The sequence below is a fragment of the Gracilinanus agilis genome, chromosome 1 (genome assembly GCF_016433145.1).
Source record: "Gracilinanus agilis isolate LMUSP501 chromosome 1, AgileGrace, whole genome shotgun sequence".
Lineage (NCBI taxonomy): Eukaryota > Metazoa > Chordata > Mammalia > Didelphimorphia > Didelphidae > Gracilinanus > Gracilinanus agilis.
The window spans coordinates 271,682,933-271,708,825 of record NC_058130.1 but is presented as its reverse complement, the minus strand read 5'-3'; the positions used below and the strand labels follow the sequence as shown (position 1 = coordinate 271,708,825).

Here is a 25,893-nt window from a genome sequence, read left to right as displayed (position 1 = left end):
AGAGAGAAAAGAATAAAGAAGAAGGAAAAAGAAAGCAAGATAGAGGAGGAGGAGGAGGAGGAAGAGGGACAGGGAAGGGGAGAAAGGGTGAGAAGAGAGGAAAGAGAGAGGAGAGAAGACAAAGGAGAAAGGGGGAAGGTTAGAAGAGGAAGGATGAGGAGGAGGAGACAAGAGGAGAGATCAAAGAATGAAGACAAAGGAGAGAGAGGAATAGAGGAGGAGGAAGGATGGGGAGAGGAGCAAAGAGGAGAGATATCCATAGCCACACAAAGAAAGAAAACAGTGTTAGCACCCAACATTCCTCTCCCACTCCTGTCCCCTCAAGGTAGATGGACCAATCTAACACCACAAAGCCAGGGTCCTATGCATGCCAGCCCTCTTAAGTCTCTGGTTCTAAAAACAACCCCCACCCCCAAACCGCCTCCCAGCTGGGGCACCCAGAGAGATGAGCTCCCATCCCATGTCCCCGGTTCACCCACCATGGAAGCAAGCTGAGGGCTCTGCTGCTTTCCAGCACTTAGGATCCTCTCCCAAAGCTTGAGGGGGACATTGGAAATGTGGTAGGAGCAGGTGATGGCCGAGGAGTGGAGTGGAGCCAAGTATGGAGCTGGTACCGTGGGCCAGCCAGGAGTCTGCAGGTCAATCACCACCAGCTCCTCCTCAACCAGCACCACTAGGGCACTGGGGTTGTCAAAATCTGCAAGTGGGGAGGAGAGGCAGGGCTGAGGGACTGGGTCCAAGAAGGGGGAAGGTGGTTGGTCTGGGTTTTAGAGGAGGAAGGATCAAAGTGCTTACCATCCTTGGACTCCGTGTTGTACACTGTAAAGAAGTCAATCACCCGAGAAGTGAAGTCTAAAGTGACCAGTGTCTGGCCCTGCAGCACCGTCACACAGTGTCTGTCCCCATAGCTGGCCCGGGGCATGCCCCCACTGAAGATGATGAAGTGGTTTCTGCATAGAGAGGAGACGAGGATGATGAGGATGTCAATAATCCCTGATAGGGGCATTACCTCAACTGAACTTCACGGTGTCCCTCTGAGGGGTGTGCTATTATCCCCACTTTGTAGACATAAGACTACAGCTCTGACACCCTTAATTGCTTCCCCAAGGTCACAAATATATCATTATTGGAGATGGGGTTTGAATCCAGGGTTTTCTGACTCTTAACCCAGTCCTAAATGTAATCCAAGGAACTAAAGAAAGTCTAGGCTAGATGGAACCAAATGAGGGGTTCTTGCCCTGCGGTCTTTTAAATATTATTATTATTATTATTATTATTATTATTATTATTATGACCCTTTCCTTCTGTTTTAGTATCAATCTAGTATAGAAGAAGAGCACCAGGGCTAGGCAATCAGGGTGAGGTGACTCGCCCAGGGTCACCCACCCATTAAAATACATTTTACACATTCAAAACATGATTCAGAGAAGGAGTGAATAGGGTTCACAGAACCCCTGATCTGGTCCAATTCCTTTCTTTGTACAGATGAGTTAAAGGTAAAGAAACCCAATTAAAAAGTCTCCCTGAGGGGTAGCTGGGTGGCTCAGTGGATTGAGAGTCAGGCCTGGAGTCGGGAGGTCCTAGGTTCAAATTTGACCTCAGACACTTCTTAGCTGTGTGACTGAGCAAGTCATTTAACCTCAACTGCCTAGCCCTTATCGCTCTTCTGCCTTAGAACCAATACTTAGTATTGATTCTAAAACAGAAGAGCTTTTTTAAAAAAAAAAAGGGTCTCCCTGAGAGGAAGAGGAGCATCAGAGAGCTGGGGAGCCCTGCTGCAGAAATGACCTGGAAAGCTAGAAATCATTTCCCAAGGAAAGGCGAACGGGAGATCCAGTGCAGCCCTTTCCCAACCGAGAAGGACACACTGCGGAGGACAGAAAAGAAAGGAGAAGGCACAGATGCCACTGCCAGGTCAGGGAGCTCTGCTTTCTATGGGTAGAGTTATACTGTGCTGATGGAAAACAGCTCCGCTGGGATGACGAGGCAGTGGATACAGTCCCAGGCATGGAACCATGAAGGTAGGAGTTCAAATCCAGTCTCAGGCATTTACTAGCTGGGTGACTCTGGGCAAGTCGTTGAGACAAGTTTGCCTCTGTTTCCTCATCTATAAAACTGGGATCATGGTAGCATCTACTTTCCAGGGTTTCTTGTGAGGATCAAATGAAATAATAATTGTAAAGCACTTAGCACAGTCCTGACCAAATTATTTATTATTGTTAGCAGCAGCCTTAGAATTAGGATTCTTTGGGCTAATAGGAAATATTTGAAAATATCAAATGAGTCGGTGTCGACTCATCCAAGGACTTTAGATTGAATTTATGCCCTCCTTCCCTTGAAACCCCAATCCGAGCCCAGGTCCCTGACTGTCTTGAGATCTCCCAAAGTCTCGCCTGAATCTTCTGTTCCGAGCCTTCCAGGTAGCTTTCACTGCTATCTCTCCCCTTTCCATAGAATCAGTCTGGAGGGAGACCTAGAAAATTGTCCCACCGGGGGCTGGAGAAAAGAGTTTCTCAAGCCCCAAAGATCCCCCCAAGTTTGAGCACCCACGCCTGCCTTCACCCAACTATTCCACCCAGGGATCACAACCTACCCAGACTCACAGGTTCGCCAAAGGATTTTGTTGATGGCTTTGCAGGGAAAGGGACCTGGAAGAAAGATTTTGTACCCATCAGTACAGAGCATGACCATGCCTGGGAGCACCATTTACCTCTAAGCAAAGGTCATGAAATAAGAAAGCACCAACCCTCAAGCATCCTCCCCATCCCAGCCCACACTGATATCATCCCCCCATCCCAGGGCTTTCAGCATGGGATGAAGTTCCTGGTGCACTTCCCATTATTTTCTGTATTTGTTCCTTTCTCCTTAACAAAATTATGAGCATCCTAAGGGAAAGAGATAACATCTTATAAACCTTGTATCTCTCACAGGGTACAACACTTTGAAACTCCTTGCCCTCTCCTTTCTAATCCAGCCTCGATGCCCCTGACAAAGTCCAACTACTCAATGAATCCTGGTCACATCCCTCTACTCCAGGGGTCAGCAATGTATGGCTCTCAAGCCATATCTGGCTCTTTTGAGGGCCAGATATGGCTCTTTCTGCAGGAGCCATAAAGTCAATTTTTTTTTCAGGCGTTGTTACAGGAGCGCGCACTGTGAGCACTGTATGGCTCTCACGAAATTACATTTTAAAAAAATGTGGCGTTTATGGCTCTCACGGCCAAAAAGGTTGCCGACCCCTGATCTATTCCCTGCTCAAGAATCTTCTAAAATCACTTTCCTGTCCCCCAGATAAAGTCCTTGGCTCAATATTCCAAGCTTGTTCTGTACAGTGCCCAAAAGACTTTTCCCAGCCATACCTACCAATAATTCCCCTAGACCAATGATGGACAAACTTTTAAAAGAGGGGTTAAAGGAAAGGGAAAAAACTTTAGGCAGGCCAATATAATTTATTAAAAAATAACAATGATACATTTTACAAAATTCTTGTATTAATAGGATACTAAACCCTATTAATGACTGAAAGATTATGAAGGAGAAGGGCTGCATTTGGCCCTCAGGCCATAGTTTGCCCATCAGTGCTTTAGACCTATTCAGAGCTCCAGCGGGAAGGGGTTGGTTCCCAGGTACTCCTTGCTCACATGATGGCTGAAATTCTTCCTTTAACCTGTAAGTCTCTCCCTAAGCCCTAACAAAGTCTGGAGGCAAGAGGTCCTGGGTTCAAATCTAGCTTCAGACAATTCTTGGCTGTGTGACCTTGGGCAAGTCATTTAACCCCAATTGCTTAGCCCTTACTGCTCTTCTGCCTTAGAATCTATATTTAGTATTGATTCTAAGAAAGTAAGGATTAAAATTTTTTTTTTTATTTATTGGTTATGAAGCTAATGTTAAAGGTAGGATTTGAATTCAGATGTCTTTTAGTACTTGTTCTATCATGCTAATTGCCTCCTTGAATTTGCTAAAATCCTCAATCTATAACAGTGATTCCCAAAGTGGGCGCTACCGCCCCCTGGTGGGTGCTGCAGTGATCCAGGAGAGTAGTGATGGCCACAGGTGCATTTATCTTTCCTATTAATTGCTATTAAAATTTAAAAACATTAATTTCCAGGGGGCTAAGTAATATTTTTTTCTGGAAAGGGGGCGGTAGGCCAAAAAAGTTTGGGAACCACTGGTCTATAAGGACAGAAGAATCACAGACCTATATGTGAGAAAACAACACTGAATGTAGCTGATGGAATCTGGATCAAGAGAGTGTCCAACTCAGGGCAGCTGAGTGACTCAAATGGATGGAGAGCCAGGCCTAGAGATGGGAGGTCCTGGGTTCAAATTTGGTCTTAGACCAGTGATGGGCAAACTATAGCCCACAGGCCAGATGCAGCCCCCTGAAATATTCTATCCCACAGTGGGACATTATTCCTAATCTAAAGAATACAATGAGTAGGATACAACACAGTGAAACTTCGAAAGAGTTGCCTTAGAAACAGACTGACAGATGAGCATTTCCTTTCCTTTGGCCTCCTCTTTAAAAAGTTTGCCCATCACTGCCTTAGACACTTCCTAGCTCTGTGACCCTGGGCAAGTCACTTGACCCCCATTGCCTATCCTTATTGCTCTTCTGCCTTGGAACCAACACACAGTATTGATTCTAAGACAGAAGGTTAAGTGTTTAAAAAAAAATAAAAAGTGTCCAACTTGGGACAGCCAAGTGGCTCAGTGGATTGAGAGTCAGGTAGTCCTGGGTTCAAATCAGACTTCAGATACTTTCTAGCTATGTGATCCTGGGTAAATCATTTAACTCCCACTGCCTAGCTTTTACGATTCTTCCACTTTGGAACTAATACATAATATTGATTCTAAGACGGAAGGTAATAGTTTAGAAAAATAATAATAATGTTTAACTAATTCCATTGGGCCAATGCCTCTCAGGTAGGAGGTGGTGGCCAACAGGTATAGAAGGAAGCACATGTTTTTGGTCACAAGTCACTGGGCTGATCTGCTTTGCTTGACTGTATGAATTTGTTAGAGCGGGAATTTCAATATGGGGGTGATTGGCTGGGTGGGAAATAGTCTTAGAGAGGAATCATGGGAGAATGAACATGAAATAAACAAAGAAAATGGCGCCAAAGATGTTAAAAAAATATATAACACAGGCACATCCACCAATTGATAGATGGGCAAAATATCAGGACTACAGCTGATCAAGCTCCCTGAAAAAGTCTGAGGTCTCTCCAGAGTGTCACCAAAGCCCTGCCCTGGCCATTCTCTCCCGTAGAGCAGGAACAAGCCTGCGGAACCAGCCCTCTATGAAGGGCCTTCGATGGCCATTAAGCCCCGCCTCCTCTGGGCGGAGACCGAAGAGCCACGTGGGGGAAGGGGGCACACATCCTCATGCGTCTGCTCACCATAGGGGACGGTGGAGGTGGTGGGCTGCAGCGTCCATGCGCTGTCATCACTCACCGACCAGATCATATAGCTGCCATCGCTGTGGGAGCTCACCAGGATGCCGCCGCTGCGCTCCCAGGCAAGGCTTTCCAGCTGCTGCAGAGGCCGAGAAAGAGACAGGGAGCCGGTGACTCTGGCTCAAGTGGAAGGGGCTGCTGGGGTGTTTTAGTGGGATTAAATCTGGAATAGGTGGAGAATCCCAAGGGACAGAAGAGGTTCCTGGCATGACCTCCTAGGCTGGTCTTTTTTCTGCTAGAATCAGTTTTTTGTTTTTTTTGGAAAATAAAAAGTGTATTTCGATTTAATTTTTTGGAACAAGATGAAAAACCACCTTTAAATAATGATTTAGGGGGAAGCTGGGTGGCTCAGTGGATGGAGAGCCAGGCTTAGAGATGGGAGGTTCTGGGTTCAAAAATAATCTCAGACACTTCCTAGCTGGGTGATCCTGGGTAAATCGCTTAATCTCATTTGCCTAGCCCTTGCCTATCTGTCTTAGAATTTATTAGGACAGAAAGTAAGGATTTTTTTGTCTTTTTTTTTTTTTTAATATTTTTCCATGTTTACAGGATACATTTTCTTTCTCCCCATTCCTGGAACCAACAAGCAATTCCACTGGGTTATACAAATGTTATCACTTGATACCTATTTCCACATTATTCATTTTTGCAATAGAGCAATCTTTAAAAACCAAAACCTACTAGCAGCAATGCAATGACCCAAGACAATTCTGAGGGATTTATGGAAAGGAACACTACCCACATTCAGAGGAAGAACTACAGGAGTAGAAAGACAGAAGAAAAACAACTGCTTGGACACTGGGGATGTAGACCTGAAAAGACCACACCCATGCAACTATCAATAATGTGTAAATAAGTCTTGACTGACCACACATAATAAAACCAGTGGAAATGTGAATTGGCTACAGCAGAGGGGGGTGGGTTGAGGGGGTGAAGGGGAAAATAAAAACATGACTTATGTAACCATGGAAAATTTTTCTAAAAATAAAAAATTATTTAAAAAAAACACACACACAAAAAAACAAAACTCCAGGGGCAGCTGGGTATCTCAGTGGATTGAGAGTCAGGCCTAGAGACAGGAGGTCCTAAGTTCAAATCCGGCCTCAGGCACTTCCTAGCTGCGTGACCCTGGGCAAGTCACTTGACCCCCATTGCCTACTCTTACCACTCTTCTGCCTTGGAACCAATACACAGTATTGACTCCAAGACAAAAGGTAAGGGTTTAAATAAAACAAAAAAATATATAAACAAGTGATAAGTTATATGCTTTTCTTCTGCATTTCTACTTTCACAGTTCAGAAAGTAAAGTTTTTTAAAAAAAGAATCACACAAAAAGATTACTTTATTCCAAAAATGAATAATATGGAAATAGGACATTTTTAGTGATAACATATGTATATGTCAACTCTGGGAGAGGGGAGTAAAGAGGGGAAAGAGACAATAAGAATTATGTAACCAAGGAAAAAAATTTTAAAAAGGGATCACACAGGGCACTTGGACACCACCCTCAGGGTAAGCCAGAGGGCTCAGGAACACACACAGCCCTGACTGCCCCCCTGGCACCATGGATACTAAGAGATGCTCTCCAGCATACCTGATTTCCTAAGAACAGGTGGTCAATATGCCTTGTACTCTGGTCCCAGATGACAACCAGGCCTCGGCTGTAGCCAATGAGAATCTTGGAGGGGTCCTGAGGATGTTCCTGGAGGGATTCCACTGGTCCAAGGGCCTTCCCACACCTGTAATCATCCGGAACGCTGCAAACAGAAACATAATGTAGTGAGACATAACGCTGAACTTCCTGCACAGAGGACAAAGGAAGGAGTCACGAGGGGGAAGTTCCTCCATCCTGGCTGCCCTTGAGAACCTCGAAATGATTGAGGGCAGCCTTAAGTGCAGAAACAGATAAGAGCTGGACTAGAAGACTCCTGGAGATATCTTCCAGCCTGCTGAGAAGAATACTTGGAAGGATGACAAGCTATATTCTAAATCCTTCCAAATTTCTGGTTCAGATTTAAATCTATATTTACCAGGAAGGAATATTATTCCTTTCCATTTAAAAAAACACTTTATACTTTTCATATCAGGGACAGCTAGATGGCTCAGTGGATGGAGAGCGAGAGCTTGAGATGGGAGGTCCTGGGTTCAAATGTGGATTCAGCCACTTCCTAGCTGTGTGACCCTGGGCAAGTCTCTTAACCCCCATTGCCTAGCCCTTATTGCTCTTCTGCCTTGGAACCAGGCATTGATTCTAAGATGGAAGGTAAGGGTTAAAAAAAAAATATGTTCATATCCACCATTTTTTTAGAATCTAGAGCTAGAAGGGAACTTAAAGAAAACAAGTCCAATCTCCTCATTTTACAGATGAAGAAAACTGCCCAAGATCATTTATTGTTGTTTTTCAGTCTTGTCCAACTCTTCATGATCCCATTTGGGGTTTTCATGGCAAAGATACTGGAGTGGTTTGACATTTCCTTCTCCAGATCATTTTCCAGATAAGGAAACAGGTAGACAGGGCTAAGTGACTTGCCCAAGGTTTCATAGCTAGTAACAGTCCTGAGTTTGAACTCAGGAAGATGGGGAGCTGTTTGTGCCTGGAGTGGGGAAGGAGCCCGAGTCTTTACCTCTCTCTGGCTCTGGAAAGGAAGAAGCCTTGGCTTCTGCTGGTAGGAGCCCTATGGCCAAGATGACGTCCACTCCCACTCAGGGTGAGCCCATAGCTCTGAAACTACACTTTGGCTTCCTTCCAAAGGGCATCAAGTCAAGAGATTAGAGTCTCCTCCTGGTCCTGCTGTTAATCAGCTGGGTGACTTTGAGCTAATTTCAGCCTCTGGGAAAATGGATATCATAACCCTTACTTTGTATTATTTTGTTTTTGAAAACCGTTACCTTCTATCTTAGGACGGATACATTGGGGGCAGCTAAGTGGCTCAGTGGATGCAGAGCCTGACCTAGCTAGAGATGGAAGGTCTTAGGTTCAAATCTGGCCTCAGACACTTCCATCACTTAACCCCAATTGCCTTGCCTTTATAGCTCTTCTGTGTTGGAACCAATACTCAGTACTGATTCTATAATGGAAGGTTAAGGTTAAAAAAATAAATAAACTGAGAAATTTATATAATTACACATATAATTATAATTTATATAAAATATATTAAAATAAATAATAATAATAATAAACTATAAAAATCAAAGAAGAGGTATGAGATGGTACCTCCCTCCCTTAGGGTGTGGAACATTCCAAATAACATCAGAATTGTTTTGATAAGTTGGCCTTACAGAATCAATACTGTGTATCACAAGGCAGAAGAGCAGTAAGGATTAGGCAACTGGAGTTAAGGGTCTTGCCCAGGGTCACAGAGCAAGAAAGTGTCTGAGATTAGATTTGAATCCAGGATCTCCCATTTCTAGGCCTGGCTCTCAATCCACTGAGCCACCCAGCTGCCCCTTGGGCAGTTTCTTTGAACTATTTTTTCATTAAAAAAAAAAAAAGCCAACACAAAAAAACCAAGAAACTTACATTCTGTCTCAGAATCATTACTGTGTATTGGTTCTAAGGCAGAAGAGTGGTAAGGGCTAGGCCAGTGATGGGCAAACTTTTTTTTTTAAACATTTATTAATATTCATTTTTTAGTAAAGTTAACATGGTTACATGATTCATGCTCCTACTTTCCCCTTCACCCCTCGCCCTCCCCACACCCCTGGCCGATGCGCATTTCCTCTGGTTTTAACATGTGTCATTGATCAAGACCTATTTCCAAATTGTTGATCATTGCATTGGTGTGGTAGTTTCGGATCAAAATCTCCAATCATGGGGGCAGTTGAGTAGCTCAGTGGAGTGAGAGTCAGGCCTAGAGACAGGAGGTCCTAGGTTCAAACCCGGCCTCAGCCACTTCCCAGCTGTGTGACCCTGGGCAAGTCACTTGACCCCCATTGCCCACCCTTACCAATCTTCCACCTATGAGACAATACACCGAAGTACAAGGGTTTAAAAAAAAATTTAAAAAAAAAAATCTCCAATCATGTCTGCCTCAACCCATGTGTTCAAGCAGCTGCTTTTCTTCTGTGTTTCCACTCCTGCAGGTCCTCCTCTGAATGTGGGTAGCGTTCTTTTCCATAAACCCCTCAGAACTGTCTTGGATCATTGCATTGCTACTAGTACAGAAGTCCATTACATTCGATTTTACCACAGTGTATCCATCTCTGTGTACAATGTTCTTCTGGCTCTGCTCCTTTTGCTCTGCATCAATTCCTGGAGGTTGTTCCAGTTCACATGGAATTCCTCCAGTTGATTATTGTTTTGAGCACAATAGTATTCCATCACCAGCATATACCACAATTTGTTCAGCCATTCCCCAATTGAAGGGCATACCCTCCTTTTCCAGTTTTTTGCCACCACAAAAAGCATGGCTATAAATATTTTCGTATAGGTCTGTTTATCTATGATCTCTTTGGGGTACAAACCCAACAATGGTATAGCTAGATCAAAGGGTCAAAATCATTCTTTTATAGCCCTTTGAGTATAGTTCCAAATTGCCATCCAGAATGGTTGGATCAGTTCACAACTCCACCAGCAATGCATTAATGTCCCAATTTTGCCACATGATGGGCAAACTTTTTAAAGAGGGGGCGCCAAAGGAAAGGAAATCAATCTGTCAGTCTATTTCTAAGGCAACTCTTTGGAAGTTTCATTGTATTGTATCCTACTTGTATTCATCAGATTAGGAATAATGTTGCGCAGCTGGATAGAACATTTCAGGGGGCTGCATCTGGCCTGAGGGCTGTAGTTTGCCCATCACTGGGCTAGGCAATGGGAGTTAAGTGACTTGCCTAGGGGTCACACAGCTAGGAAGTGTCTGAGGTCAAATTAGAACCCAGGACTTCCCATTTCTCAATCCACTGAGCCACCCAGTTGCCCCCTGAACTATTTTCCCTCCTCCTCTTTTTAAGTCTTTATTCTGGGAAGAGATGGGGAGTATACACTGGGACATACAGTCAATTAAAAGCAAACAACAAAAATTTACTAAAAAAAAAAACAAAACTAGGTAGCCCAGTAGACAGAGAGCCAGGCCAGAGATGGGAGGTCCTGGGTTCAAATTTAGCCTCAGACACTTCCATCATTCCTATCCCTTATTGCTTTTCTGCCTTGGAACCAATACTTAGTATTGATTCTAAGATGGAAGATAAGGATTAAAAAAAATACATGCACTTAAAAACACAAAAAACCCGTGATTTTGTCAGCATGGGGAACCTCCCTTCATTGATGAATATGGAAACCCATGTTGGGCGAGGGAGATAAATCCTATGAAGTTGCCCAAAGCACAGAGAAGTTAGTTAACTGGCCAGGGTACAAAGGTAGTTGAATGAACCCAGGACTTCTGAACCGCAAGTCCACAATGGTTCTATTAAATTATAAAGCCACATTAAAAAGCGTTTCTTATTGCATTCCTTCCATCCCTTTGTAGAACATTTGCACAACATTATTCACAAAATCTGGTATGGACTCTTTAGTTTCTGTTCTGAATGTATGGCTGCTTATTACATAAAAATCACAGGCCCTTCAGAAGGAACTCATTCAGAGTTATACCAGCTGAGCAACTGCAATGAAGCCTTCTCTCTGCCAAGTTTTTTATGCTACTCCTCCAGTCATCCGGCAGATTCAACATGTTTCAGCACAAGAAGTTCCTCACCTCTGTAGGACCTCATCCTGGAAGAGGGTCTGGTCATCTAGCAAGGCAAGGCTGGTGGGATTGAGGAAGTAGACGCCACCTCCTTCAGTGCCCAAGCAGGCCACGTTGCAGGCCGACTTCAGCAAGATCACTGTCACCCGGGTGATGCTGGGAGGAGAGCTGTCCAGAGAAGGGAAGGAAAAAGGCAGGTGAGCCGCCAAGTCACGGGAAAGGAGGAGAGGAGAGAATCACCAATCCGGAGACGAGGTCAGAAAGGCCCACAAGCATTCAAGCTCAGCCAGAAGCTCCAAACCTAACCCAGAAACCCCTATTCCACCAAAGGGCAAGGAACTGCCAGGTGCTTTCTAGTTCTATGCCCTATTTATTGGGGAAGAATTCAGAGGGGGTTTCAGAAAGGGTTTGGAGGAGATTCAGACTTCATTATTATTATTATTTTTTTATTATCTAACTCTCTGACTTGAAAGGGCTGGCCAGCTGCTAATTACTGTGTTGGAACCTGCAAGAGGAGGAGGAATTATGGGGAGGAGAGATCGGCTCTGAGGTACATAATTATCGCTTGCAATTACTCATTGAAATTAGTCATTAAGAACCTGTGTGTAGTTTTATAAAAATAGTCTCTGAGGGAACAGGCTCTCCGGTCCCTCCCCCTTTGGCCTGATCAAAGGAAGAAGTTGGCAGAGTGAAAAATGCTGAATCTGGAGTCAAGGACCTCCTGGGTTCAAACTCTGACTTTGCCTCTTAAGATAAGTATGACCCTAAGCAAGACACTTATCACCTCTCTGGACCTCAGTTTCCTCAACTATAAAATAAGGAGACAGGGTTGTTTAGCCTTAAAAGTCCCTTCAAGCTCTAAGTCTATGCTCTTAAGACATAGAAATGGAATGAAAGAAGAGAGAATAAATAAGAAAAAGGAAAGTCTCTTCTGGGTCATCCAGCAGGGAGCCTGCAGGGTTTGAGCCTATGGACAATGGATGGTTGAGGGATGAGCCAGGGACCACAGAGGTCCTTGGAGCAGAGGCTCCCATACTGTCTTCAGCCAATGTCATCTTTGTCAAAATATTTTAAAGTAATGACAACTCACATATATGGAGACTTTTATGGTTAACAAGGCATTTTTTTTTCACAACTACCCTGGGAGTGGGGAGTAGAAAATATTATGCCCATTTTGCTGAAAAAATTGAGGCATGGAGAAATTCAGTAGCACCTAATTTACAAGGTGAGGAGCAAATGAATCTTCATAATGTACTTAGTGAACCTGAAAGCACTATATATAAATGCTAGCCATCATTATTATTTTTTTAACTCTTACTTTCCGTCTTAGAATTAATACTAAGTACTAATACTAAGGCCAGGTGGATTCACAAGTGAATTCTACCAAACATTTAAAGAACAACTAATTCCAATAATTAATAAATTTTTCAGACAACTAGGAGAGGAAAGAATACTAAACTCCTTTTATGACACAAATATCATGTTGATACCTAAATCAGGAAGAATAAAAAGGGTAAGAAAACTATAGACCAATACCCCTAATGAATATACTTTTTAAACCTTTGCCTTCCATTTCAGAAGCAATACCAAGTATTGGCTCCAAGGCAGAAAAGCAATAAGGGCTAGGTAATTGGGGTTAAGTGACTTGTTTAGGAACACACAGCTAGGAAGTGTCTGAGGTCACATTTAAATCCAGGCCCTCTTCTCTAGGTCTGGCTCTCTACCCACTGAGTCACCTAGCTGCCCTCTATGTATTACTTGGTTGTTTCAGTCGTGTTCAACTTTTCATGCCTCAATTTGGGGTTTTCAGGGGAAAGACACTAGAGTGGCTTGCCATTTCCTTCCCCAGCTCATTTTACAGAAAAGTAAACCAAGAAAAAACAGGATTAAGTGACTTGGCCAGGATCGCACAGCGAGTAAATGCCTGAAGTTGGATTTGAACTTGGGAAGATGACTTTTCCTGACTGGAGGCCAGGCTGCTCTATCCACTGTGCCGCCTAGCTGCTGAGTGCTAGCTATTATTAAGAGGCATATTCTTGGTCAGAAAGTTTCCCAGGGACAGATGTGATTTGAACTCAGCTGAGTCCAAATCCAGTATTCTTTCTACTGTGCCTCTTTCCAGAACTCCTTTAAGGGGGGGGGGGGGGAAATCACATTTCACATTCTACCTTGTTTTCTCAGGCTCATCCATTTGACAGAGAGGCCAGCCAGGGAGCTGGGAGACAAAGCAAGAGTCCCTGGAGACGGAAGCAAAGGCTGGGGGCCAAAAAACCACTTACGAGTCTGCCCAGTGAGACTCGCCCTCTCTGATGGGCCATAGCCATCAGGATTTCTCCTCTAGTGCCTACAGATCTCCTTTCCAATTCCCAAAGGGCAGAGGAATTTCTCTTTGACCTCAACTAATCCTAGAGACCTTTCTTTGAACCATATTGAGCTCCTCATTTTCACACCATGGATTTTACAGGGTGGAGGGTCAAAGAGAATAAATCCCCAAAAGATGGAGGTAGTGAGATGAATGTTCTTTGTCTCTGTCTTACTTATTCACAGAGAGTCACTAAAGAGGGCAGCTAGGTGAGCTTCATAGATAAAGAACCAGGTCTAGAAACTGGAGTTCCTGGGTTCAAATCTGGCTTTAGACACTTTGTGGCCTGGGCAAGTCACTTATTGTCTAGCTTTTAACACTTTTCTGCCTTGGAGCCAGTGCACAAAAGGTAATAGTTAAAAAAAAAAAAGAATTCTAAGACAGAAGACAGTTTGGACTTCAGATAAGGTTTCTCTCATCCACTGGCAAATAATTTCTTAAATGGAATCCAGAGGGACACAATGGATAGAATGCCAGGTCTGGGATCAGAAGGGCCTTGGGTACTTGCTAGCTGTGTGATCTGCTCCCTCCTTGTTCTTCTGTCTTAAGAGTTGGTACTAAGAAAGTAAAGGTTTTGTTCTTTTTTTTTTTAACTGGAATCCACTCCAGTATTCATTTTGTGGTGTTATTTTGAGGTTGGTTGGAGAGGATTCTCCTTTGAGCTTGTTTGAGCTTTCCTGCTTCTACTCTGCCATCTTGGCTCCACCTCTAAATAAATGGAATCCAGAAGCTGGTAGGGAAAGAGACCCAAAGTCCAGGTACCTTCCATGGCCATAATGAATACCTTGGTTTCTTGGCTACCTCTGCTATCCCGCTGCCCTCTTCTATTACTAAAATGTCTTTCCACAGACCAGGAAAAGCCTGAAGCTGGTCAGCAAGAGTGGTACTAACTCCATGTGCCATCATTCATGTAGATGTCCCAGGCAGCTGAGTGGGAGGATGGAGGAAAAGAGAGAAGGGGAGGGGAGAGAGGAGAAGTCCTTTCTTAGGAAATGCATTCTTGTCTACCTAATATATGCTCTTTACATTTTTTTTTTTAGGCCTGTCAAGGAGGGGGTGGGGAAAGACTCAAGAAGAAAAGTCCTTTTAAAAGAGGAACTTTTTCATTGCCAAAGACTGTCATTCACAGAAAGAGCCCACACAAATCCCTGGGACAGGGAGGAAAGAGTGTGTCAAAGCTGTCTTGGGTCCTCACAGGAAGGCTGATGAAAGGAATTTGCATTTCTTGCTTCAGGAGGAAAGCAAGATGGCATGCTTTTGGAATGGACCTAATAGGAACTGGAATCCAGACTATTTCCTGGACTGCCACAACTGCTGCTCCTCCCAGGGAGAGGGCTGCCAGGATCTCCACTCCAAAGTCTGCCTCCTTAGGCCCCGGGAAGACCCCTTGACAGATGCCAGGATCCTGATAAGGAAATGGAAAGTGGAAGGTGAGTCTACAAACCATCCATCACTCTAAACTACAAAGGCTCCATTTTCCCCAGGCCATCAAATCTCAACTTCATGGCCCAGTATTCAAGGTCCTCCACATTCTGGCCTTCCCTGACTATCTTGGCCTTTGCTGATCTGGAACATTTAACAAATTCAGGCATTTACTCCTACTTTTTTTGTACTGTTGGCTTTTGTTTTAGATGTCTGTCCAATGGCATCTACTAGATTCTGAGCTCCTTGAGAGCAGAGCTGTGTTCTGTCCACTGTTTTTTTTAAACCCTTATCTTCTGTCTTAGTATCACTTCTAAGACAGAAGAGTGGTAAGGGCCAGGCCATTGGGGTTAAGTGACTTGCCCAGGATCACATAGCTAGGAAGTATCTGAGGCTAGATTTGAACCCAGGTTCTCCCACCTGTCCATTGCACTATCTAGCTGCCCCTGTCTTGCACACTTCTTTATTCCCTACACAAAGCCCCCAACCAATGTTTCTCAACATTATTTAAATATGGAAATATGTTTTGTATAATAATACATATACAACCCAGATTGAATTGTTTGCCAGCTCCGGAAGGGGGGAAGGAAGAAAGGGGGAAGACAATTTGGATCCTATAACTTCGGAAAACTTATTTTATTATTAAATGTATTATTATAGTTATTTTTACATATCACATATTATATGAAATATATTTCTATTTATTTTATTATTTTAAAATCAAATTATTATTAAAATGAAAATAATAAAATTAAATTTTAAAAAGATTATTTTTAAAAAATCAAAGGCCTCCTCTAGCAACACTGCCCAATCTATTAGTTATTTATTACATTATTCCTACAAGCTGTTTCATGCAACATATTTTCTCAGAAACCATTAAAGAATTGGGACAGGTGAGGTGAGGTTCAAGAAACAGAGTCTAAAGGCCTAAAGATAATAGATAAATATCTGTTGAATGACTAGAGGCTAGAGGGCAATGAATGCTTTGGAATGACCGCTCCACACAAATGGCTTAGGGACTTCATAACCCACCCCACCCCTACTCACACCCCCCAAAAAAGAGAGAGGCAGGAATTGAGAATGTACAGAAAGGCTTTGGGTTTACTGACAAATGCCAGAGCCAGGCATGGTTCCTAGGAGAAGCTGAGATATACCAGACCTTTGAAAAGAAGGTTAAGGAGGATACTTGAAATGCTCCATTCATAGCTCATCCCCTGATAGCCTCTCCTGGCATCCGAACCCTGGCCCTGTGGGTCTCGCCTCATTTTACAAGGCTTTGTGTTCCCAGGAATGAGTTTGGGGAAAGAATGACCCAGGGCAGACGTGGCTGGTGGTGGGGCACAAACTTAATGGAGAGAATAGACTTCCTCCTCCTGATATATAAGGGCAAAACCCTCAAAAAGGGGCCGGTCCCCCCATTCCCAACCTCACTCTTGATTTCTTTCCATAGAGACATATCTCTGTGTAGTTTTAAGGCTCAGACCTAGTTAGCCCCTCATCTAGTCCGACCTCCTCAAGCCTGCTTGTATTTGTTCCCATCACCGAAGGAAGGAAGGAAGGAGAGCAAGTAGCAAATGGCCTCTTAGGATGCCCTAAAGCAAAGCCATTTCCCTGCGGCAGCCCCTGTCACACTTGTATCTGGGCCCCAAACCATCTCTTCCCTCTCCCTGTCCTGTTTCTTCATTCTATGACATACATATACTGCCTACGGCCTTCCCTTTCTTCATCCCTGGGCCTCCAGGCGCCACAATGGGGAACCAGGGGGCTGGAACAAATCCTCTGCTGATACAAGCCCCCCAAAAGATAGATGATCCCTCTGTTAGCCTGGGTGCTGCTGCCATCAATCAGAAATAGTTTTATTTTCTATTCTGACTTTGCTAGGAACTTAATGGAGTGTTTTTTGATTTTTTGGTAAAAAATTTTTTTCAATGAACAAGCTTGTATTTTCTTTCCCTCTACTAAAAGAAAAACAAAACCCTTGTAACAAATACGTATTGTCAGGCAAAATAAACATCTTTAGTCCTCAGTTAGGGAAGGCGTAGCATTATGAAGGAACTTTAAAGCAAAGACTGGAGCAACATCATCCCAAGCAAGTCACTGGGGTGTTGCAGAATTCTAGGGTCCTTTGAGAAGCAAAACGATCCCTCCAGAACTTTTCTCTCTCCCTTTGATTCTCACCCCATTCTCCTGACTGAGAAAGGGTTCCTCAGCATCTGAGGCACAAGAAGATGTTAAAAGTTCACCAAAACCCCTGGTATGACCACACTAAGGCCCTAGAGGACTAGGGAAATTTCCTCTGCCCTATACCAAATGTGTGGGGTTTTCTCCTAAAGTTCATGATCGTATGGGAGTTAGGGAGATTCCATTGTGGGGGCCTGGAAACTCCAGATTCTCCCCTCTGTAGGGCACTCTGGGTGAGCTGTCTCTGCAGGGTGCCCAGCTGGGTGGATCAGACTGGAGCTCACAGTACCAACAGTCGTCCCCCCCACACCTGCCAGTCATGCCACCCACTGCTCAGTCTCTACCTTGCCCCAATTTACAAAAAAAAAGCAAACAGAGATGTTGGTGGAGGCGAGACATTGGCTACCCACGAGCAGGCTGCTCATCTAGCACCGGAGAAGCCGTTTCCCAGGCAACCAGGCTAGCAGCAGCCCCCATGGGAGTTTAATTTGAGGAAAAAAGATTGCCCTTGGGCTAAGGCTTCAGGGGAAGTGGGTCAGCTTAGAGGGGACTGTGTTGAGGGTGGGCACAGAATTTGAACTTGGGAAAAAAAAAAAGCAAGGGAGTGGAGAATTCTGAAAAGCTCTAGCCCCAAAAGGACAGAAAATCTCAATCATTTTGGCCTGAACCTGAAAAAAATGGAGGTCTGATTCCTAGAGGTCAACCTATGGAAGTAGCTTTTGTTTTGGGGGGGACCCAAGTTTTAAGGGTTGGGGGCTTGTGAGACACAATGGGGCAGACAGGGAAATTTTTTGACCTAATAGGAAGGCACTCAAGTTTGCTCCATGGGAAAGCCTCGAAACTGGGAAAGAAGACGACTTATCTTAAGAATCTATCCACAGAACTGGTCCCAAAGGCCACAGAGCCAGGAGAAGATTTTGGTTCTTGTTTCTGTGGGCAAGTCCCATTTTGGTGATAAAAAGAGTTTTTTTTTTTTTCAGGTGAAATCTCTCCTGAGAAGTTTCCTATTCCCATGCCCTATTTTGTAGCCTCTCTCCATCTACCCTTGGGAAGAAAACAACATCCCAGAAATCCCTCTAGAATCAGGGGGTCTGGCTGGCTTTAATTATACATGTCCTAGGCTTCTACGCTTATTCCTCGGGTTTTTCATGCTCCTGCAGACCCGCTTCCTGAAGGCTACCCAGCCATCTATCGCCTGGCCCACTCCCACCCCAAACAAGTGTGAGAGAGAAAGAGGCAGGGGAGGTTGCATTGAGTACTTAGCACTGTCAAACCCTGGGCGGCCCGGCAGGAGGAAGCTGTGGGTCTCCTCCAAGTGGGAGTAGCCATCCTTCTGAAAGATCCCCCAAAGGTGGAGGGTGTTGTCGTCTAGCAAGGTGAGGAGCTGGCCCTGGGGAGACACAAGGGACGGCTTTCAGAGGCTGGCACAACCAAAGCCTGAGGTGGGGGGGCTCTCGTTCCCTAGAGGAAGCCAAGGCAGAGCCCCTCTGTCTCCAGGAAAGGATTCCCAAGGCTCAGGGTTCCAGGGGAAGAGCCGGGAAGATCAAAGGACAGAGGCAGAGGTGGGAAATCACGCTTACCTGGCCAGGCAAAAAGTGCATCTGGGTGACTGTAGCCGTCTCCTTGTGTAGGCCTGTGAACTCCACTCCAGGGGCCCCGTAGCTTCAGAGGGCAGGGTCAAGGACAAGACACAGCAGGCAAGAAAGGAGGCTTTGGTGCAAATCAACCCCCAGCCCCAAAGCTAACTTGATCTCTGTCTTTAACTGACATGCGATGGAATGTCTCCAAGAGCTGAGTGTTTTAGGGGATACCTATGGAAACCCATTTTGCAAATAAAAAAAAAAAAAAGCAAATGAAAGCAATGTCTTTTCTCAGGCTCCAAGTTCATGTGTGTCCCTTCTTTCCACATTTGTAACTACAAAGCTAAATATTTCCCAAGTTTTGGGGATACTTTCCACCCACAGAAAGCCTCGTCAGGCTTCAAGGCCCAGCTTGTATCACCTCCAGGAACAGGAAGTCTTCCACAGCTATTCTGGCTCACATCCTTCTTCTTTTCTTTTCTTTTCTTTTTTAAAAACCCTTACCTTCCATCTCAGAATCAATACTGTGTATTGGTTCCAAGGCAGAAGAACGGAAAGAGCTAAGCAATGGGGGTGAAGTGACTTGCCCAGGATCACACAGCTGGGAAGTGTTTGGGACCAGATTTGAACCCAGTCTCTCCCTACCTCTCGGCCTACTTTTCTGTCTGGCTCTCTACCCACTAAGCTGCACCCTCTGTCTCTCCTTCTTATAATTTATCCTGTCATCAAAGTATGCAACTTTTCACTTAAGTTTATTTGGATTTTGGTGCTTTTTTTTTTTAACGTTTTATCTTTAGTTTATTTTAATAACAAAATTTCACATACATTTTCCAAAGTTACAGGATTCATGTTGTCTCCCTCCCCTCTCCCGGAGCTGACAAGCTATTCAATCTGGATCATATGTGTCATGCACAACATATTTCCATTTTGTTCATTTTTGTAGGAGAATAATAATAATATGAAGCTATGTATTACCACACAAAACATTATTTCCATTTTGTTTATTTTTGTAGGAGACTTTATAAGATTATTCGCTTACAGTTTTGTAGGAGAATAGCAATATAAAACCATGTATTAAAATGCAAAACATATTTCCATTTTGTTCATTTTTTGTAGACTAATAATATAAAACAAAAGATTTTATAAGATTATTCATTTACATTTTGGGGGGAGAATAATATAAAACCGTGTATTAACATGCAAAACATATTTTGATTTTGTTCATTTTTTAGGAGAATAATAATATAAAACCAAAGATTTTACAAGATTACTCACAAAAATGAACAATATGGAAATATGTTTTGCATGATAATACATGTATAACCCCGAATGAACTGCTTGCCATCTCTGGGAGGGGGGAGGGAAGAAGGAAGGGAGACGATTTGGATCGTATAACTTTGGAAAACTTATATGGAAATGTGTAAATGGTAAAACAAATCTTTATGATGAAAAATAAAAATAACATACAATTTAATCTGTACATGTTATTGTATCCTACACAAGCAATTTCACATTACCCTTTCGTCCGATCTCATTTTATGCTAGTCATCTCCTCGACAAAACCAGTCATTCCAAGGGGCAGGGATCACATTTTGTACTTTATTATCTACACTCTGTCCTCTTAGTTTCTGACAAAGGCCTAGAAATGAGAACATGTACAGAACAGCCTTGCCTTGCTGACTTGACTCCCAGAGGGTCAGTGGCTAGGGAAAGCTGGATAAGTTAAGACCTAAATTTGGGTCTACGCTTCCTTCTCCAAAAAACTCCCCTTCACTGCCCCCATCACAGGTTTTGGAGGAAAAGATGATAAGGGTTGCTAGGCTAAATCTAATAGTACCTAGCTGTCCTGGGAAATGTCTAAATGTTGGGAAGGAAGCCAGAATCCTGGGCTCTCAATTGTTGGCCCAAGGGGATACCACCAGCTAGTGGGGGGACACAGGACTAGAGCCTCTGGTTCTTGATTCACAGTCTGGTTCCATTTCATACCATGACACTGTCTAGGACTCGATTCAGTCTTGCACCCCATCTCTCTACTCCCACCTTTTCTGGAGCTAGGAAATCCTTGCTCTAAGAAGCCCCGTGCTTTCTCTGGTGCCAGCTCTGTGCAGTGCCCCATTCCCATTTCTATACCCACAGCAAAGAATGCAGAGCTCACAGAGGGAAATTTCCATCAACTGCAAAATGATTATTTTTTAATCAGCTCTACTTCAGACTGGAAATGAGGATCAGGGGAGAAACTGGTTAGTATTAGTGGGAACCAACAGTCTCTTGTGCTGAGAGTGTGGGTATGTGGCTGGGAGAGGGAGCAGGGACTGGGGAGATTTAGAATATGAGAGAAATCCTTAAACTCAGAGCCAGCATCAGGCACCTAGGCTGCCTTGAAGCCTTGAAGAAAGGGCAACACAGATTGCCCCAGGCTTAGTCTTCATTCCCCTAACTTGCCTCCCCAAGTTATTTATCTTTCAGGGATCACCTCCTCCATTAAGATTTCCCTGATTAGGAGGCTGCTCAGTGGATAGAGAGCAAGACCCGAAGATGGGAGGTTCTGGGTTCAAACTTGATCTCAGATATTTCCTATGACTCTGGGCAAGTCACTTAACCCCCATAGCCTGTCCCTTACCGCTCTTCTGCCTTGGAACCAATACCCAGTATTGATTCTAAAATGGAAAGTAAATGTTTTTAAATAACTTGTTTATATGTTTAAAAAAAAAGATTTTCCTGGCTGCTTCAAAACCTCAGGGGACTGATCTTTCTCCCCTCTCTGAATTTCATTTCTTTTTCTTCCTTCCTTCCTTCCTTCCTTCCTTCCTTCCTTCCTTCCTTCCTTCCTTCCTTCCTTCCTTCTCTTCCTAATTACATGTTATAACAAATTTCCACACAAGATTTTTCTAAGTTATATAATCAAACTTATCTCCCTCCCTTCTTCCGGGGCTGGCAGGTGATTCAATTTGGGTTATACGTGTATTATTGTATTTCCATGTTGTTCATTTTTATGAGTGAGTAATCTTATAAAACCAAAATCCCATCATGTAAACCCAAATAAACATTGAAAAATCATATGCTTTCATCTGCATTCTAAATTCTCTTACGGGTCCTTGGCATTCTAGAGTCATAGATTATCTGAGTTGAAAGGGTCCTCAAAAGCCATCTATTCCTGCCCCTTCATTTTACAAAGAAAGAAACTGAGGCTCACAAAGGAGAATTCAAGGCTCAACAACTACCAGGCACCAGATTATAATAAAACCTAGCAATTTTATTGTAATAGACACAAACTTGGCAGAAACAAGAGAAATACACTTTGTTCTAACTGCTTGTGGGCATTCTCATATTACTATTACTAGAACTTGAAAAGAAAAAGTTCACGGCACTGGACTAGACCACTTAACATGGACATTAAAGACAGATTAGGTATCCTGGGATTTTTCAGCTAACACTGAAAGGGGAAAAGACATGCTGGTCAGTCCTAATTCTTCTTACCCAGGAGAGAATCCAGAAAGAATCTTAGTCAGATGAACTCAGCTCCTTCTTTGAGATTTCCCAAAAGAATCTTTTAGATTCTCCTGGAATTTCTTTAACGACTACAAGTTAGATCTTGTCCCTCGGTCAGGAACCAATGCCCTATGACTATATGTTGTCTTTCTCTCTTTCTCTCCTTCCTTCCTTCCTCCCTTTCTCCTTCCTTCCTTTTCCTTTCTTTCTTCTTTCTCCCTTACTTTTCATCTTAAATCAGTATTATGTATTATTTCTAAGGCAGAAGAGTGGTAAGGGCTAGCCAGTTGGGTTAAAGGACTTTCCCAGGGTCACATAGCTAGGAAGTGTCTGAATACAGATTTGAACCCATGACTTTCCATTTCTAGGCCTGGCTCTCTATCCACTGAGCCACCTCACTGCCCTCAATCTCCCCATTTCTGACTTGTCCAAGGTTCTGTATGCCAGGACTCAAACCCAAATCTCCTGGTTCCCAGGTCACTGTTCTTTTGCTTCATGACATCATCTCAAGCTCTTCTGAAAACAGAGGCCTCTTTTTTGTTTCCCCAACAGTTCCAGGCAAAGAACCAGACATGTAGTAGGTACTTAGGCCAGATTTAGCTATGGAGCTAAATAAAATAAAATAAAATAAATAAAATACTTGTAAGAACACTTGACAGGATGGATAAAGGGGTATGGATCCCAGAAAGAGATCCAGCCAAAGGAAAGCAATTTGGGGGACTGTGTCTCCCCATTCCCACATCTGCCCACTCACCACCCACCCCTTTTGGGGACCAAAATCCCTGCCAACACCCCCCCACCCTTCCTCTTTCAACTCCCAAACTCCTTAAGAGTCTTTTCCCCTAAAGCAGCATCCAAACTCCAATGAGTTAGTGACAAGGAGAAACAAGGAAAAAAATACCCAAGATTTAAATTTAGGGCTCCCCACCTGTTCCTCCTCCTCCCACTCTCATGTGCCTAAATTAAAAGGCTGTGCTGTATTTTGGGGAGCATGCGCCCGGATCTGGGAATATATCGGTCAAGATGGCTTGCTTCCACTCTGCACTCCCTTCCTGAATCCCCAGCTGCCTTCTTTCTGCAGCAGTGCCCATCCTCCCTCCCTAGCCCTGTCCCCTCTCCCTTTGTTGGCCTCCAAGCACGATGCTTTCCCTTCTCCTCACCACGCCTCCTTTCTCTCCTCTTCCCTCCAACCCCCCAGCCTTATTTCAGCCTGGGCCAGGGGCCTCCCAGCTTGGTATTCTCCACAATCATCCTGGAATCCCTTCCTGAGGGTCACCAGGCAACCGTCCTCTATGGCTAGGCTGTTGCCCCTGGCAACAATCTCTGCTACCTCCCCAGGGCCCAGCAAGGCCTCTCCCCCACCCCAGCCAACTCCCCCCATTCAGCTCTACAAATTCTGCATTGCTCCCTCAGTTTTACGGTCAGCTGGAGAATCAGGCTGACTTCAATCCAACCTTATCTTGAGAGTGGGGAGGTGATCTTACCCCCACCCTGGGCTGTTTTGTACCCCTGCTTCCCTAGAGGCAAGTCCAGAGAGGGAAAGGTTACCCTAATTGAATTCTCAGGGTACCTCTCCGCCATCCCTGGGCTTTTCTTATCCTCCCCCACCCCAGTTTATCTTTTTAGATTTTATTTTAAATTATTTAAAATTTTATTTTTACTGTCATACAAAACACACTCCCATATTGGTCATTAATGAAAGAACAAACTCATAATCGAAAACCTAAAATAAAACCATATAAGAGAAACCCAATAGTTCTTTCTCTGGAGGTGGATAGTGTTCCCTGTCATAAGTCTTTCAGGATTGTCCCAGATTGTTGCATGGCTGAGAGGCGCCAAGTTTTCACCCTCTCCCCGGAGTCTATGTGGCCTCAAAAAGAAATGCAAGTGCCCGTCTCCCCCTGGAAGACCCTCCCTCGGTGCTTCCTTCCTCCCAGCTCCCCAGATGGCCAAGCCTGGCCCTGCTCCCCAACCCCATTTGGGAAGTCCTGAACTCTAACCTCAGGCAAACACCCTCAGACCTCCAAGGGGTTCCCAATGGATCTGTGGGAGGAAAGAAGCCATGATGGGGTGAAGAGAGAGCAAGAATTTTTTGGTTTAAGAAAAATAAATAGTGTATAACCCAGTGGAATTGCTTGTTGGCTCCAGGAGTGGGGAGGGAAATGGGGAGGAAAGAAAACGTATCGTGGAAACAGGGGGGGAATTAAAAAATAAATAAATAAAATGAAATGAAATGAAATCGTATTAGGGGCCCCTCTGCTGAACCTACTCAATTGGAATTTTTCTGTTCTTAAGATCCTGATGGGTGAGAGCCCAGAGGAAGCAGGTGTGAGAACTCTGAGGCCACTTTGGGGGCTGCAAATTGTATAAATACTATGAGAAATGAATCAGTTGGGGACGTGAGGGGAGGCAGGGTTGGATTAAGGCATTTGGAGAGGATATATACAGACACACTTGTCTCTCCTCGCAGGGGTTCTTAATCTTTTTTTTTTTTTTCTGTCACAGACTTTCTTGGGCAGTCTGGCAAAGCCTATAGACCCTTTCTCAGAATATTACTTAAAAAAAAAAAAACAACCAGAAAATAAAATACACGGGATTGCAAAGTAAAGAAAAAGAGATTCAATGAACATAAAAACCTATTTTTTCCCATTCAAGATTACAGATCTCAAAAAAATATATATTATAGATTTCCTGAAATAGATCTATAAACCCAGTCTGCTCTGAGGGCATTCGACCATCCTCAAGATTCCTTTCTAGTGAACTAGGCTGCCTTTTATTTATTTATCCTTCCAGGGCACTAGGGCCTGCCTCAGTGTCCTAATTACTTTTCCACTTCTGAGTGCCTCAGAGGGGACAGAGGATCACACACAAAGGACCATATATTTAAGCATTAAAAAGTAGCATCTAAGCCAATAGTCAAACTCAGACAGAAATGAGAGTTACTACACGATAAAGTTCCTCCTGACTATTCAGTGGTTTTCAGTTCATGTCTGATTCTTTGTGACCCCCCTTTGGGATTTTCTTGGCAAAGGCTGGAATGATTTGCCATTTCCTTCTCTAGCTCATTTTATAGATGGGGAAACCGAGTCAAATAGGATTAAGTGCCTTGCCCAGGGTCACACAGCTAGTGTCTGAGGCCAGATTTGAACTCAGGAAGAGAAATCTTTCTGACTCCAGGCCCAGCACTATTTTTACTGTGTCACCTGACTGACCTCATTTTGAATTAGAAAACCACATATTAATATTATCTACATTTTGTTGTGTTTTTATTTATTTTATTAGATATTTCCCAGGTATGTTTTAATCAGATTCAGGCCATACTCAGGTATGTTGTGGGCCTGTGGACCACCCATTTGACATCTTTGATCTTGTATTTTTATTTATTTTGTTAAATATTTCCCAGGTATGTTTTAATCAAATTTGGGCTGCACTCAGGTATGTTGTGGGCCTTTGGGCCACACATCTGACATCTCTGAACTTGTATTTTTATTTATTTTATTAAATATTTCCCAGGTACAATTTTTTTTAACCCTTACCTTCCTTCTTAGAATCAATATTGTGTATTGGTTCCAAGGCAGAAGAATGGTAAGGGTAGGCAATGGGGGTTAAGTAACTTGTCTAGGGTCACACAGCTAGGAAGTATCCAAGGTGAGGTTTGAACTCAGGATCTCCCATCTCTAGACCTGGCTCTCAATCTACTGAGCCACCTAGCTGCCCCC

At 43.8% G+C, this 25,893-nt stretch overlaps 1 protein-coding gene across 1 annotated transcript in view; it reads right to left on the bottom strand.

Moving 5' to 3' along the window:
* Positions 1–25,893, bottom strand: part of LLGL1 (LLGL scribble cell polarity complex component 1) — a 108,193-nt gene that overhangs the window by 31,567 nt on the left and 50,733 nt on the right. Inside the window, exons 3-10 of the mRNA XM_044661757.1 lie at positions 18,686–18,767; positions 18,365–18,495; positions 11,150–11,308; positions 7,054–7,216; positions 5,403–5,538; positions 2,594–2,648; positions 796–950; positions 480–697 (exon numbers count right to left, since the gene is read on the bottom strand). Coding sequence (XP_044517692.1) covers positions 480–697; positions 796–950; positions 2,594–2,648; positions 5,403–5,538; positions 7,054–7,216; positions 11,150–11,308; positions 18,365–18,495; positions 18,686–18,767 — 1,099 coding nt within the window. The remainder of the gene's footprint in view (positions 1–479; positions 698–795; positions 951–2,593; positions 2,649–5,402; positions 5,539–7,053; positions 7,217–11,149; positions 11,309–18,364; positions 18,496–18,685; positions 18,768–25,893) is intronic.